This window comes from Python bivittatus, unplaced genomic scaffold (assembly GCF_059951505.1).
Source record: "Python bivittatus isolate LINGU-HERP-01145 unplaced genomic scaffold, Pbiv_v1 ctg000070_np1212, whole genome shotgun sequence".
Taxonomy (NCBI): Eukaryota; Metazoa; Chordata; class Lepidosauria; order Squamata; family Pythonidae; genus Python; species Python bivittatus.
Genome location: NW_028277034.1, coordinates 7,374,697 through 7,390,503, shown reverse-complemented (window position 1 = coordinate 7,390,503; position 15,807 = coordinate 7,374,697). Strand labels below are relative to the sequence as shown.

The window sequence follows — 15,807 nt, the reverse complement described above, 5'->3', positions numbered from 1 at the left end:
TCTTCTATTGTTAATACATTTTCATAGTGTAGCATATGGAAAAGCAGTTTCTGGAATTTATGTTATCCCCCACAATCCAAAAACTGATATGTAAGGATATTATAAATACCACAGAGTTGGCCCATCTCTTACCAGGTTTGCATATGTGTCTGAGTTAAAAAAAGCTTAGAAATTCCACTGGCTTTGCAAAAGGAGATGGTCTCTACTTTCCAATTATCCCTCTCTAATTTTTGGAATCGTGATTCCTTATGTTCAACATTTCAAATAACACTCTAGCAAACTTTAATTGGCAATGCTGTACTGTATGATCACCAACAAGATGTAATCATGTACTTCAAGCCATTTTTATTAGAAGTCTCTTCAAGGAAAAAGAAACACAGAGATCCTTTGCAAGTAAGAATTCAGAGTCAATTACCTGAAAACAGGTATGAAAAACATCTTCTATTAAAATCAGATACAGAATAGAAACAGTGCTTTTTAAAAAATACCACCGGTGACAAACAAGTCTTCCATCATAAATGGCATCAAAGATCATTACTGATTTCACAGCAAAGCTGCATGCACATTTAGCTTATAATGAAAAGCCTTGGAAGTATCAAGCTTTTGCCATGAAATTTGCAGTAATAAACACATGCAGCACAAAGATGTTTCTTTTGCCATCCTATTGATATTTCTCCATATTAAAGACATATGTACACTTTAAAAATTTGGCTGGTAAACCATATTGTTATTCATAAAACTTTTGCTTTAATTGCTAATTTACAGAAATGCACTATCCAAGTGTGCTTATATGTTGGAGGAGGGACTAACAAAATGAGGAGCCGATGTTTTATTGGTGGAAAAGGGATGAGTTGATTAACAACATGATTTTTTTCCTTAAAAAATCAACAATAAAATGGCTCTGTACAAAAAAGCAAAGATATGTACAAAATGCTACAAGCCTACAAATTTATGAGATCTGTCCTTTACCACAATAGAAATGCAGTAAAAGATTTTCTGCTTTGCTGGTAAGGTGCCAGCAAAACCAAATCTGGACTGCTTTACATAAAATCATAGATATGGTAAATCCTGTGTTTTCATCATCTGCTACTGATGTCTAAATTTGCACACACACAAAAAGATATTGCGTTCAATATTTTATACTGTTCCAAAAATGAAAATCCATCCACATGCACTAATTTTCCTGTTTGTGCCTTTTTTGCTTCTTTGTTTTAATGCTATGTTGCTAGAAAGAAAACACAGTTCAGGTCAACTAGCAAAAGATCAGCATCACGTAATACTCGGTGTAGATTTCCCCAATTCTCCTGCCTACTGTGACTGTGCTACAATCAAACAGAACATTAACGTTGCTCTTTCGTTACTGAATTTTCATGTGATAAATGAATTAGACTTTACATACTCTATTGCATGTCCAACACTTTTTTTTACATATAGCAGACATTTATTCATGGTTAGCTTGCTTCATAATGATTCGTGATTTTCCAGTATTTCTGAGCTTTCCTAACGTCAAGTAGCAAACCTAATTTCCTTTCCATGAGCTTCAGGAGTTAGATACGTGTAACTACAGGATACATGCCTACTGCAATTACACATATCATAGCTATCCCTCTTTTCCTGCAGAGAGATCCATATGCTGTAACTGCACTGGAATCGTCCACTTCATCCTGTAGAGACATGCGCACACTTCTCTTCACTTAATTTAAGACATTAATTACATGAACATAGAAAGTACATCCAACTCAAGTTTCCTGTATTTGCACATATCAATAGCATATGACACATTTTCCCTATTGAGACATCACTGCATTGGGAATTTTTCTACTTTATATATTCGTACATGCAGGTGCAGGAAATCTAACTCATGCTTCTGTACTTGCTAAATTCATGTCTAAAGCTCTTACTATTTGGAAAAAAAATGATTTTAACCAATTTATGACCCTCACTGACCCAATTCTAATAAAAGATCTTATGAGATGCAACTGGAAATCATGGCTTATGAAGTATTCTAGTACCAATTCTCCTTTGGATTATTTCTGCTTAAAAATTTACAGGCATTCTGCAGATGTTGCAACATATATTTGGAAACAACCTATTTTTAGTACTTATGGTATCTTGCAAATTGGTAAAAAAAGAGGCAAACTTGTGACACAGCAAACTGACAGCAAGATACATTTGCTGAGCTAAAAATGTGAGAACTCAAAAAAAGAAAACCCATTAAAATGTAGTAAATCGCAATCCGTTCTATATATTAGGTGAGAGTAGATAATTTTTTTTTTCCCCGCAAGGATACTATTGCAATTTTCCCCAAATAACTGGTAACATTTTGAAGTGCCATGCTATTTCTTCCATGAAGCATTTTTTATATGCGCTTTCCAAATTGGCATTGGCAGACAACAATCGAAGGCATAAAAAGACATATTTCGCATAGAACTAATTCCTCTTGTTTCACAAAAGCTCAGGGATTCCATTATAGCTGTCGAATAATACTGCTGGCTGGCAGATGGAGATGAAGATGGTGAATGTGAGCTAGGTGACGTCTACCTGGAATTGCAAAGCAGGAAAACTGAAGGCTGGTGGAGGATGTTTTCTAGCAGTTTTTATGCAGATGTGTGGCAGAGATGCAGCATAAATAAGAAAGGAACAAAAACAAATAATCATTTCACAGCCTCTTGACATAGTTTCCAGGGAAAGTACCAAAAAATTTTGTTCTTCTGGAGGTTCCTGAAAGTAGAAGTAATAAATGAAACATGGCAGCAAGAATACATATTCATGCTCTAAAGACAGCCTTTACATTTCATTTTAGGATTGTTCATGAATATATTCAATGCTACCCCAGTAGGAAAACATGGAATATTGCATTACATAGCCATACAATTTAAGTTAAGCTACAATACTATAGGCATGAAAAATATAATCATAATAGATAATGCAATACTATCATAATATATTTTACTAAGTAACTCACATGGCTGAAAAGACAAACCACCATTAAACATTAAAATGCATCTTGTCTCTTTGGCAGTTATAACATCCAAGAAACCTTTGCAACGTCTTAATTATCCACTGTTTTTTGAACAGTGGCTTGTAAGGAAGCAACAGTTAAATTATAATGTCAAAAACTAGGTTTCAATAAATATTGAATCAATCATTTGTAAATAAAACAACTAAACAAATGAATGCTCTCTCAAAGATTTTCATTCCAACTTAGCAGCTTTTTAGCAGATATTTTGCACATCAGCTTCCACAGGAAGAAGGGAATCCTTAATCCCCTATTAGAATGAGAAGTTCTCTCAATTTATGAGTATGTGACAATGATACTTTCTCCATCAAAGTTAATGGAGAAATCCACTATGTCAAGGTTTAGGACATTACAGTTGCAGGCATTTGCCAAGTCCCATAATATAGTTACCTTTCTAGTGCGGGAGACTGCCCACACATAACAAGGAAGATACTGAGATACGGGTAGATCTCATGCAGCATGTATTCTTTGCTAACCAGTTCTGCATGCTTAGAACTGTGCCCCACAAACATCATTTATTACTGGATATATTCCTCTAGTATTAGAGGTTAGATCCAAGTGGTTATGGAAGATGGTCCAGATGATGTTTGATTTGGGGAGCTCACCAAAAAAAGAAGAAGAAGAAGAAGAAGAAGAAGAAGAAGAAGAAGAAGAAGAAGAAGAAGAAGAAGAAGAAGAAGAAGAAGAAGAAGAAGAAGAAGAAGGAAGGAAGGAAGGAAGGAAGGAAGGAAGGAAGGAAGGAAGGAAGGAAGGAAGGAAGGAAGGAAGGAAGGAAGGAAGGAAGGAAGGAAGGAAGGAGAACTGCTCTGGTGTAGAAACTGCATTTTGCAACAAGAACTGGAAATCTCTGAGGCAAAACAGCAAGGTAGGGGTGATTATATTATACGTGAAAGGACCAATGGCATTTGGGAACATCTCAAGAATGTTCTTTATGGCTGGCAAACTAGACATAATATGATCAGTGCAATAACTCTGTATAAAAATTTGCCAGGCCTAATAAATCAGAGCGTTTGGCTTTCCCTAATATGGTACCCTCTAAGTGCCCTGCTGGATAGAAATTCTGAGACTGCAGGCCTAATAAGATTGAGGGCACCAGGCTAGGAAAGGCTGGGCCAAGTGGTACTTATATAACCTAAGGCTCTATTAAAGTTAAGGAAAACGTACCCACAAACCATCCATCATCACACTTTTCCATCACATCAATGACATCTCCCTCTCTCAGCTCCAATTCATCTTCGTTCCTAGGAGTATAGTTATACAGAACCTGAAACCTTAAACAGGACAAATGGATGCATTTAAAGAAAAAAAAAGCATCTTGCATTTTCACTAAGCTAAGGCAGGTTGCTAAACAGTCCTGCGAAGATAAAAATAAGCTATGGGTAAAATTCAAGTCAGCGACAGATGGAAAGGCCTATATTGAGTAACGCATCAGCTATTGAAGCAGAATATTTTTATTTCAGTCCAAATAAATGGACTAAAATGGAAAAAATCCAAATGAGCTTGGTTACAATCAGTCTTAACTATTTGACACACCGGCAAAGCATGCAAAATTTAAGTACACAATAAATACAAATTTAAAAAAAAATTGTTTTAAATGTATGTGTTGGGCAGTGCTTCGGATTCAGTTCCCAAAAGGCGCTTTGGAGCATGCAGGAGCATGACCATAGCACCTGTCTGCAACTTATTAAAGCAGTCACATCTTCCTTGGATCACATTGCAGCTGTGTGCTGCAAAGGACCTTTTGGGAACTGAAATTTGGAATGCGTCACATCTTAGTATGGAAGAATGGGGAGATAAATTTCAGTTCTATGAACTAAAGCAGACATGTTGACATCAACAGGAGGTAAAAAACTTAACTCTTAAAATGTTTCTTAAGTGACTTGCAGTTTCCTAATGAGAAACAATATGCTTAATATTGTATTGGGTGGTGGGTTGGGTAACCCAATTAATAGGCTTAGGAATTAAACTATTACCTTTTACAAACTGATCAACAGATTTAATTTGGGTTTAATTCCATTGGTGCACTTTTTTCAACTGGATTTCCAAGTAAACAAATGAAACTTCCTAAAACTTTGCAAGCCTAAGTCTGGTCAATGTTTGGATGGAAGATGGCCTGGGAAATCCCAAAAGTGCTTCCCTAAGGGAAGAAAGGTGGAACATAATATGCACTAAATAAGAAGTTATTCCATTTAGTGCAGATCTTCATATCTCTGTGTGTAGTCTTACAGCCTATTTCAACCTCACATCGCCACCACGCTTCCCAGTATGGTACATGGCAATGCTGACTTCCCTTACAATTTCCAGAGGCTCCAGCCAACACTGCTAACAGTGAGAGATGCTGGGAGCGGCATTTCAGCAACATCTGAAGGGCCCCGGGGTCCTTCTCCTCCCTTACAGTTCTGTTAGAAGAATTATGAGATAATCCTAAGTATTTGGAAATTATACTAAAAAGACAATACTGATGATTTAATTAAATTAGCTCTGTTCCTCTTCTAATTACGCCCCGTTCTTTGGTAAATGACTGGTTTATTGCTTTTATTATTATTATTTTTTTACACAATAATAGCAGAGCTATTTGCCCAAGAATATCATTTTTTTCTTCTTCAAGGCAGGGCATCTTCCATGAAGATGTTGTATTTCTTGACAGAATTCCAAGTATATTATCTGGTAACTGGAAAATGTCTTAACTTTATTCCTCCTACCTATTTAGTTCATTCAAACTATTTGTTTCATGACATCTTCAAGGGTGCTCTGTTCCAAGAACAGGCAATCTAAGACCCCCCCCCCCGAGGTCTTCAATTCTTGCTCTCATAAACACCAACCAGCATGGCCAATGGTCCAGCATTATGGAAGCGGTAGTCCAATACATCTTCCCTAGTTTTCTATTTCATGGCCACTGATTTGCATATGTACTGTACGTTGCTCACTTATGTTATTTTTCTGTTGTATTTCTGGAAATGCTAGTTTCCCCCCAAGAATGTTAATAATTCCCTTTCACTATAAATTTGCCAGCAGTTAATAGCCATGCTGCTCTTGGGAATGATATACTCTTCTATTGTTATCTTTCCATTAAAAATATCTTATTTATTTAATAACAGCTTGTATTCTGGAAGTGAATTGTATTTGCTTCCTATATCTGTACCAATATCTGTTGGATAAAAATCAAGTTAAAGAAATCAACATGTTAGTTTTTTTAAAAAATTATTTAGATTTTTTTAAATTATTCAGATTTTTTTTTAAATCTAGCTATATGCCATGCCATAAAAATATGTGGGTTAAAAGAATTCCAAAATAAAGTCTAATGACAGTTATTAACATTTGGATTCATGGCCTTCTTAGGAGATACACTGAGATAAAGTCTGAGATATATTATCAATCATGTATTAAGTCACAAAAATATGGCTTTATCAGTTGTGTATTCCATGCATTATTGTCCCAATTATGCATATTTAGAAACTGTATTATATTATACAATGCCTAATTGTATACATTATAGAGAAACATCTGCCCATTCACTGTCAGTTTTTGCCTCTGGAAAGATCTCTGAGTTCACATTGCAATTGTATATCCGCTCTCTTGGAAATAATCCCCCCCCCCCGCCCTTTGAACACAATGGATGGTGCTTATGAATGGAAACAAAGGATTGCATTGCTAGTTTCCAAATAAGTGATCTTGCTTAATGTCATTATCTGACCTCTTAGCCTAACCTGAGGATAAAATCGGGGAGAGGAAATCATATTCTCCAAGTTGAGTTCCTGGAGATTAGGCAGGATATAAATGAAATAAACAAAAGTCAACAAAGAATACCAATTAAAAATCCTTCATTTTTCAGTTTCTCCTCTATGAATAAATTACAGAGAAGGGGAAAAAATGAATAGGACTGTGAAGAGACCCACTCCCACGCTTCCTAAATAAATCAAATTGCACAAAGTCCTAAGGGCTGTGTGACTGGAAGTGGTGGAGGATTATGACCCTGGTTCAGTAAGGAATCTACTTAGTTACAAACAGATATGCTTTATTTGTTGTAGCAGCCAATTACTCTTTTTGTTTGTTCATGATATACATGAGTTGGAAAACTTGGAACTTGATCTGAATGAGTCACCAGCAGTTGAGCTCAGTGTAAAATATGCGTTCATTTTAAATACAGTAAAATAATCTACCTTGTTAAAGTCTAAATACAGACATTATATTCTAAAGTTTTAGTACCTATACTTTTCTTACTCTAAACACTATGTCTAGTGTATCACCTGGGAGTATTAGAGTACAGTAAATATTGCTTCTCCACAATACACTGCAAATCTGGCCCTCACTAATGATAAATAATATGTGTGTACTCTAAGTTTCATTCCTGAACAAAAAATAACAGATTGTAAGTCTCTGATAGATTTAAAAGCTACCTTCTACCCAGGGCTCTTCCAGACAAGAATACAGTTGTAACATTCACATGAACTCAGACGTTACTGAGCAACTCATGAGGTCACACAGGGCATTTACTATGCAATATATCCTGTAATCTTCCTACTGCAGTTGTGGTTTTTGACAAAAGGAGAACTCCTATTTTCATGCAGTGAGTCTAATTTTAATAGTGGGAAGAGCTTACAACTTTGTCTTGCATGAGAACGTCTACACAGTCATTAAATGGGATGATTAACTTGCCTGCCGCCCAGATCTTATTAACTATATCCCACTTTAGTGGAGACACGATATGACTGTAAGGGGGTCCAAATACAGAACTATCATGTCAAGGTAAGCAGATGGGAAGCTGGCAGTTTCCTGTCTGTTCTAGCAAGAGTGGTGTACAAATTCCTTTAGAGTGATATCAGGCCATGGACATCAGGCATTACATGAAACTGCATTTCAAAAATGGCTGAGATCAGGGTTTTAAAGGGTTAAATTTTGTCCTTTTAGCTCCCTAACCCCCCCCCCCCCGCCCAAATCTGGGTATTTGGTCATGCTTATTTTAAAGGGACTTGTTGGAAATTCTTGGACTGAGTTACGGTCCACTTTCTGATGACTATATTTATTTGCTTGCTTCAACTTTGGTCTCTCCTTATGAGACAATACATACTCAATTTTCAGGTAAACCTGTTGCAGGTCAGTCTGACACAGCTCTGTGACCGTGTTTTGTGTTTGATTCCTTAGCATAGTGCGACACCTTCATTTTCACTAGACACCTTGATTTCTCTTTAGTTCAGTGTTATCACTATCTTTGGCCCCTATAGAAATTTTAAACATTTTGTGGTTTGGCTTATGCCTGCATTCTCTCTTCCTTTTGAATAGGGATGTACAAAATTCACCAGTTTGAGAAGGAAGACTGTTCTGGAGATCTCTGGAATTTTGTATTCTTCCTTCAGACCACAGAGTAGTTCAACATTTTCTGGAAGTAATTTGGAATGGAAGCAATTTTAGATAACCTGAAAGTAGTCCTATCAAGCAGTTCTGTTGTGTTCAGAATGCCATGCTCAGGACACCATGAATCACTTGCAGAGATTGTTTCCATCTCTGGTCCAGAGAAAGTTTTTGCATGGTTGGGTTGAGGTCGGAAAATAACATTCTGGAGTTCTCTGGAATGTTCTCTGCCCCAATCAGTGAATTTTGAAGATCCCTATGCTTGGACTTAATAGGAGCTCAAAGTGTTCAAAACATTGTGAATGGATGGAAATATGGATTATGGGTCCATGTATGCATCATGGTAAGAAAGAGGAGCAGACAGGACCTTAGTTTAGCTCCTCCCTGTTTCTGTTGTGTCCATTCCTATGTAGGGGACCCCGGGATGATACATGGTTTCTAGGATGGCTATTTCTCCCCTTTACTCAATTAGAAATTTAATACTGTTATTTAAAGAAGAACTTGAGTAGATGAAAATACTTACGGTTCCCCCCCACTGTGTATATTTTCATGAGCAAACACAGGGCGCTGTGGCTGAAATGAAATGAGTTGAAATGTAGTAAGAGTATACACTATAATCAATTTAATTTAGCACAGTCTTCCATAAAAGTCAGCTCACTAAGTCCTTTAAACCAGTCCCTGATCTGGGGCTGTATGAAAACCAGGTTTACTTAGCAGCAGATAAGATACAGCTTAGAACTGTACACACCTGAGGGGGCCATGAGTTGTACAAGTCTATTCTAGTATCTGCCCATATTTTATTTGGCCTCATTAAGAAAAAAAAAGCTGGTTAAAAGATGGGAAAAAAGAAGAAACTCTAGGCCTTTTCCACTGTGCAAGCCTCTTTATCTTTCTCAGCCTAAACCTTGCCATGCCAAAGAGAGCAGATGAGTTTTAGCCTCTGTGTTTTCAAACACCATTAGTGTCACAGAGATTACAATAGCATTACATAAGCAAATAGTGGGGGAAAACAGCCTCATTACAATTCAAATGCTTTTCATCAACAAGGAGCAGCCATTCCCTATGACTAGTCAGGAGGATAACATTCTTAGAGAAGTACCCTCTCAGAGAAACTCTGCTTTCATGCCACCTGGCCTTGAGAGGTTTTTGTTTGTTGGCTTGTTTGCTTAAGGATTCCTTAGAAAGGAGAAGAGAGCAAAAGAACAGCAGCTGTTTATCAAAAATCAATGTAAATGGGTTCTACCCAGTAAGTCATTAATTCAGTATTACACACTCCTAAAAAAGTTGTAGAAAATGGCCTGATGACTGGAAAGTTAAGTTGAGGTTATAAATAAAACTTAAGGTAAAGGTGGGAATTTGGCAAATATAAATGGGAATTTATATTTTAGGATCCATTTGTTTCTCTTGCCCAATCTATTATTCCAGAGAATAGCCCTTGAGATGTATCTATATAACCTCTCTGAAGTTTCCTTATGATTTAGGTTTACATAAACGTCAATCTTACCAATTATTTCCAAAAAGACATTGGCACAATTGGAATTATGAACTAAATCATACACCACAATCTTGGTAGCTATTCAAAGGATGAATGCATCTTAATAAATTGTTTAGTTGAGTTGTGATTCACCAGTTTCTGTGTCTAGTCACCTGTGCCAATATGGATTGTGCAATTTCTAAATTACTTCAAACTTCTGCTTTAATTCTATGGGACATAATTTAGCTAAAGACGACTCTTTCAATCCTATCGTTTTCAGTAGGAAAAAAGGAATGCTTAATTAAGAGAAAAACTAGATTCTATCCAAATTTGTTAATCCAGATAGAGAACATTGTAATCTCCTCTGATTTCCATGCAATAACATGTTCATACATTAACCTGAACTTGTTTTATAAAAGACACAACAGTTCTGGTTTGTTACATTATACAGACTATGTCAAAACTAACATTGAAAAAGCATGAGAGCCATTTTAATTTTCTAGACAGAATAATATAACTATAAAACATGTTGCTTGATAGAAACAGTATACAACTGTTACTCTAGAATATTTTTCTAACTGTCTGCAGAAATTAGAAAGCAGTTTATTTGTTGCTTCAAGATTTCCTGAATGGGAATACATGCAATGATATTACTTGAGATTCAGACTTAAAATAGGACCTTGCAGACATCAGAAGTAACTCAAACTTCATCGATTTTGGAAGGATTACTTTAAATCTGAATCTAAGTCTTATGCAGTTGCCATTAGGTACATGCTAGAGCCTAAGAGTTTAACACATACATTTAAAACATTCTCCATATGCAAATAACAATGCAAACAAGTGAATCAGTCAAAGCTTGAAAATAAGTTGATCAGAGGCTGTTTATAAGAAAATGCATTACACTCTTTTGTTTAGTACATGCATGAAACTCTCTTGTGCCAATATGCTCATTTGTTTAGCTAATTTCATGGCTAAACTGCTGTCTCTCTTGACTATGTAGCACTTCAGATTGGATTTCCAAAATGCACTTTGGAATGCACAGGAGTGTGAATATAGACCCGCATGCAACACCTTAAAGCAGCTGTGCCTTTTCTTGTGACTGCATGCACGAGAGAATTAAAAGTAAACTCCTGAAAGTTAAAATAGGTTAGATTTATTTAAGCTCCACAGATATCTAAGCCTGCTATTACATGTTAACTGTATATTTACTTTAGAAGATGCTCAGATGAATTATGTTCAATCATTATAGGGCACATGTGAACACTTCTGTGACTACCAATTATTATTTAAAGCCCCTAAAATGTTTTAATAAGAAAGGTCCTGACATTTCTTCATCAATGCTACTGACTGTCCACAACTGAAGTTATGATGGTGCCTAGGAAAGAAAGGATATTTTATTATATCTGATCTGAGCTCTTCAGAATTTTTTTCAGGTCTATTCCTATGGTTTGATTTTTTCCCAGAGAGTTACAAGAAGATAGCGCAATCACTGGAGCACAGGTATATAGTGGAGGACATTAGCCCACATCAGTTACAGAATCTAATCAGTGCTCAAGAATGTTCCTGTCAAATTGCAATGGAGGAATCAAAAGCAGAGAGCAAGGAGTCATCAACAATGGTCAAGAGCTATGAATCTAATTGAAAACACTTAAGCTTTCATACCAGATGAAATTGGTTAAGCAGCCCTACTTAGTATTAGCTTTACAGGTGGGTATGTAGTAGTTCACCCATTTAGTTGGATACTGTTACAACACTCAGCAATTTTTCAAATCTGTTCACTTCAATCGGCCCCCATCTGGTACTCTTTTATAACTTTGAGCCATTATGAGCCATTCAAGTTGTTCATTACCGGAATTGACACCAACATAACTGAAAGTTCTAGAATGCTTTATCTGAATACACTGTTTTCTTCTTCCTAATCCTTTCCATGAAGTTCAGACAAACAAATCTTATTATGGAAAACAGACAATTGGATATATTTAACATCTGGCTTCAACACAAAATGTGTAAATCACACGTTTATCTATGAGCAGAGGAGGTTGAGAATCAAGTTACTAAGAAGAAACTGCAATTTGAAAAGGATATATGTTTTTAAGCATATATGCATGGAAAAGCTAATGCAAATGACAACTCTAGAAGAAGCAATGCTATGAGAAAGCATGTTATCAAATCAATGCAATATATGTTGCTATAGCAGCAAAATATTTTGAAAAACAGGGGCATGCAGTTGAAAACAAAGAACAATGACTTAAACATTATGGAACCCATGAAAGGTACAAAGAGGCTTTCTTATGTAGCCACTGTTAACAGCCTCATAAGTAAAATACTTTGAAACAAGAGGAGCTATTTACAAGGGGAGAAGTTAAATACAAATTCGAGTGGTTAAAGATTTGCTTTTTTAAAGGATGGTTTAGTGGCCACATGCAATAGCTTCACTTTACATTCTACCAATGGAACTGTGCAAATCAAGCACAAGGTACTATGGCTTTCACACTGTTACCACTCAAAACATTTTCAACAGCAGCACATTAGAAAGAAAGACCATTAGAATTATTTGAACATGTGAATTCCAGATCCAGTAACCAGTTCCAAATTCCGGTTCCAGCTAGGGGGAAACCTGGTAATACATATGGGGCCATGTCGTACCATACCCTATGTGAATAGCTGTGCCCTCTGACAGCTGAGCCACAAGATCTCCTAGTCAAAACAGGGCTACGAGGAGGTTTGCCGATGACAGAGATCTCTCTTTTTAAATCATCCTGGAAAAACCATAAACACTAGTCAATTCATCTAAAAGCCTAGATGGGCAGTCTCTTGTGGTTTCATTCCTGCAAGCTGGGAAATCAATTTTTCATCTCCAAAGAACACAAATGACATGCAGATCTGTTAATCTACTATGCCTGAAAATGACTGCTGTCGCCTTCCTTTCAAAGAGAATCCCTTGCATTTAAATTCATAATGCCTATACAATTGGACTGCTTTTCAAATCTGCCTGGGATAGAAGATTTGATCAGCTATGCAGATAACACTGGGGGGAAATCCAAGGCTAACCCACTGCTAACACTTCACAGCCCGAAAGAAAAAAATAACACACAAGAAAGATACCTGTAAAAATCTATATATGTGCTTTGCATATTCACCTGTGTCTCCTTAACTTGTGAAATGCTAAAGCCAAGAATGTGGGTTGCAGATTTCGTATTTTTGTTACCACTGAAAAAAAACTCAAAATAAGAGTTCTCTTTGAATTAGAAAAAGCAAATGATTGGCAATTTCTTGGTGGTATTGCAGCAGTTCTTGCACGTATAGCTGTTAAAATGCCAACAGGATTCCTTGCTGCATTAACAGTTGATGCCTAACTTTATAATGGGCAGGGACTTTTAAGCGGAGGGTTATAATTGTCACCTTCTACTACTTCTCAACTTTTGTCCATATCATCTGTACGTTAATCTGGGGCTGCTGTAGTCTCTGTCTCTCTCTGAACCAATCATGAGATGAAATGACATTAATCCAAGAAGAGACCCAGAGCCATGTGAAGTCTTTTCCTAAAATGAATTAACTAGAACAGAGTTTGTTAATTGTCTCCTCCACTTGCTCATTCCTAGAGGGTTTCCCAGATCCCAGATCATTTTCCTACTCATCTTAAGAAAGACTGCTAAATGCTTCTGTCAGTTGGGAGCAATTGCATATTGAGATGTTGTTTCTAGGCTAGCTTCTTTATTCACTTGTTCTTGATTTCTGCTGGCAGAGACCCATGAGAGGAATAAGTCTCAACAGTGAGAGGGAATACGCTGGCTATAGTATTAAAGAAATTGATTTTTGAATATGTGGTTATTAACGTCTTCAGAATTTCAGCACCTTCAAAATCTATACTGGCAGATAATTCTAGCATTAATGGGACTTAGCAGGTAAAGGTCTTGGCCATGAAAATGGATGGTAATTTTTTTATTTGATTTAATAGATTTTGAATGAGATCTTAATTGATAAAATTTATATAAGAAATGGATTAGAAGAACTGGGAAACATAAACATTGCCTGATACTGTGTTCCAAAAATGGACCTATGATCATTCCAACCCCCTATTTCAGTGAGCCTTGCATACTTGTAAGACTTGGGTACTAAGTAATTTCAATACATTTAAAACATTCATCTAAAAACATTTGATTTGATTGCATGCTTGCAATATTAAATATTAGTCACCAGCAAATCCAAATTTTAATAATAGGTTAGTCTCCAGGCTTTCCATTTGTCAAGCAGTTGAGAAGACGTGCAGTATCTCCATAGTTTGCAGGTACTATTACCTTTAACTTGGATGAATGTTTCTCTTGTCTGTATGACAGTTTGGAAAGGAGAGGGGGTGAATGGGTAGCAGTGGCCTTGGAAAATGCAGAAACAGATTCAGGAAAAGATGCTTTGGCTGAATGAAATGGAGAACTAGAAGCAAGGCAGGAAGGAGAGGTGGAAGGTGCTTGCATCTCATGGGAAAGTGATGCTGGCTTAAACATTTAAAGAGAGACAACTGTAATTCTGTGGAACAGCAATTACAAAGGGAGAGATTAAAAAACAGAGAATACTGCACCCCCACCAGTGAAAGGAAAGGGCCCCACCTGGCCCACCTGCTATGTTAAGAAGATTTACTTAGTACATATAGGTAAAGACAGGATTATTATGAGAACAAAGCTATGATCTCCAGGCTAAACTTTCTTAAACAGCAGGTCCCACCCACTTTTATTGAGTGTACAGTGCTGCAAGTTTACCTTTTGAAAATAATTCATACCTAAATACAATCCACAGTGAGGTTAAGAAAGAAAACCCAGATCTTACATTGCAATACAACCACATCATGCCTACAAAAGCATGATCATGGCTTATGAAATAACAGTTTGGAAGACCAATAGCTTGAATCAAGGACAGCTGTGTTATTCTTGTTTCTGTTTTCCAAGTAAGGGTCTGGAGTGTATTCGGTCATAAAGATAGGCTCTTAAAAAGATCTGCAGAATTTCTAACTTCCCAAATTGAACAGGAGCTACTGAGGGCCTCAGCAGAAAGCTTTTTTCTTCCTTTCCTGTACTAGATTGCAAAAAAATGCATTTATGTAAACATTGCCAATTATACCAACATTGGTGGTATAAAATCACAAGTCTCAGTGTTTGCTGTATGAAATCAAAACACTATTTAAGAAAAAAAAAGCCCACCTACCTAGAACCTTAGATTTACTGCCAACAGCACATAATTTACGGTATATGCTTATTAGCCATTCCTCCTCCTTCATGCACCAATCAGGAGGCAAGCTGGGTGACACACTTTCCCAGAGACTAAAGCTGGAAAGCATCACCCCCATTTCCTCCTGACCGTTCTACTATGTCAGTGTTGTCCAAACTTGGCCACTTTAAGATGAGTGGACTTCAACTCCCAGAATTCCCCAGCCACCATGGCTGGCTGGGGAATTCTGGGAGTTGAAGTCCACTCATCTTAAAGTGGCCAAGTTTGGACAACACTGTACTAGGTGTTGCTTGTTACTGCCCATTTATGACCCTTCCACCTCAAACATTTAAGGACCAATTTTCTTCCCAGCTGGATGAAGCACGGCTGGGGTAAAAGATATGTCCAGGGAAATTTAGATTATGGTAATCCTAGTTAAACTGTGGATAATTCCTATTTCTTATCATTTTAAATATTCTCCTTACCTTTTTAATGAGATTGCGAGCAAACATTTGGCTACATCCGGATTAAATTTGCCTAGAGACACCAGGATTATTAAAATGGCTCGGGAACTAGAGAGCTGATTGGACATTTTCCTTAATTATCCTTAATAGGACTGGAACAAGCAATATGAATGATGCTTTATTCAGCAAGCTAATAGAGGCATTTAGGGAAGTAACTGAGCAGAGAAGGATCACACTTCTCTGCACTGCAAACGGGAGTCTTGCACTGAAGTAGAGCTTATTTTAGAATAATAAAATAATAA

The 15,807-nt window shown here is 36.8% G+C and overlaps 1 protein-coding gene across 12 annotated transcripts in view; it reads right to left on the bottom strand.

The window, feature by feature from the left end:
• Positions 1–325: 325 nt before the first annotated feature.
• The window catches only part of SORBS2 (sorbin and SH3 domain containing 2), a 187,169-nt gene continuing 171,687 nt past the window's right edge, over positions 326–15,807 (bottom strand). For 7 of the 12 annotated variants that reach the window (XM_088131516.1, XM_088131524.1, XM_088131537.1 and 4 more), the window contains 4 exons: positions 14,141–14,335; positions 8,892–8,941; positions 4,184–4,290; positions 326–2,721 (listed from right to left, as the gene is read on the bottom strand). In XM_088131516.1, the coding sequence (XP_087987642.1) occupies positions 2,660–2,721; positions 4,184–4,290; positions 8,892–8,941; positions 14,141–14,335 (414 nt within the window). In that variant the 3' untranslated portion in view covers positions 326–2,659. Of the gene's footprint in view, positions 2,722–4,183; positions 4,291–8,891; positions 8,942–12,493; positions 12,602–14,140; positions 14,336–15,807 lie in introns of all 12 variants that reach the window. The other 5 variants (XM_088131567.1, XM_088131563.1, XM_088131584.1 and 2 more) reach the window with 2 other exon arrangements.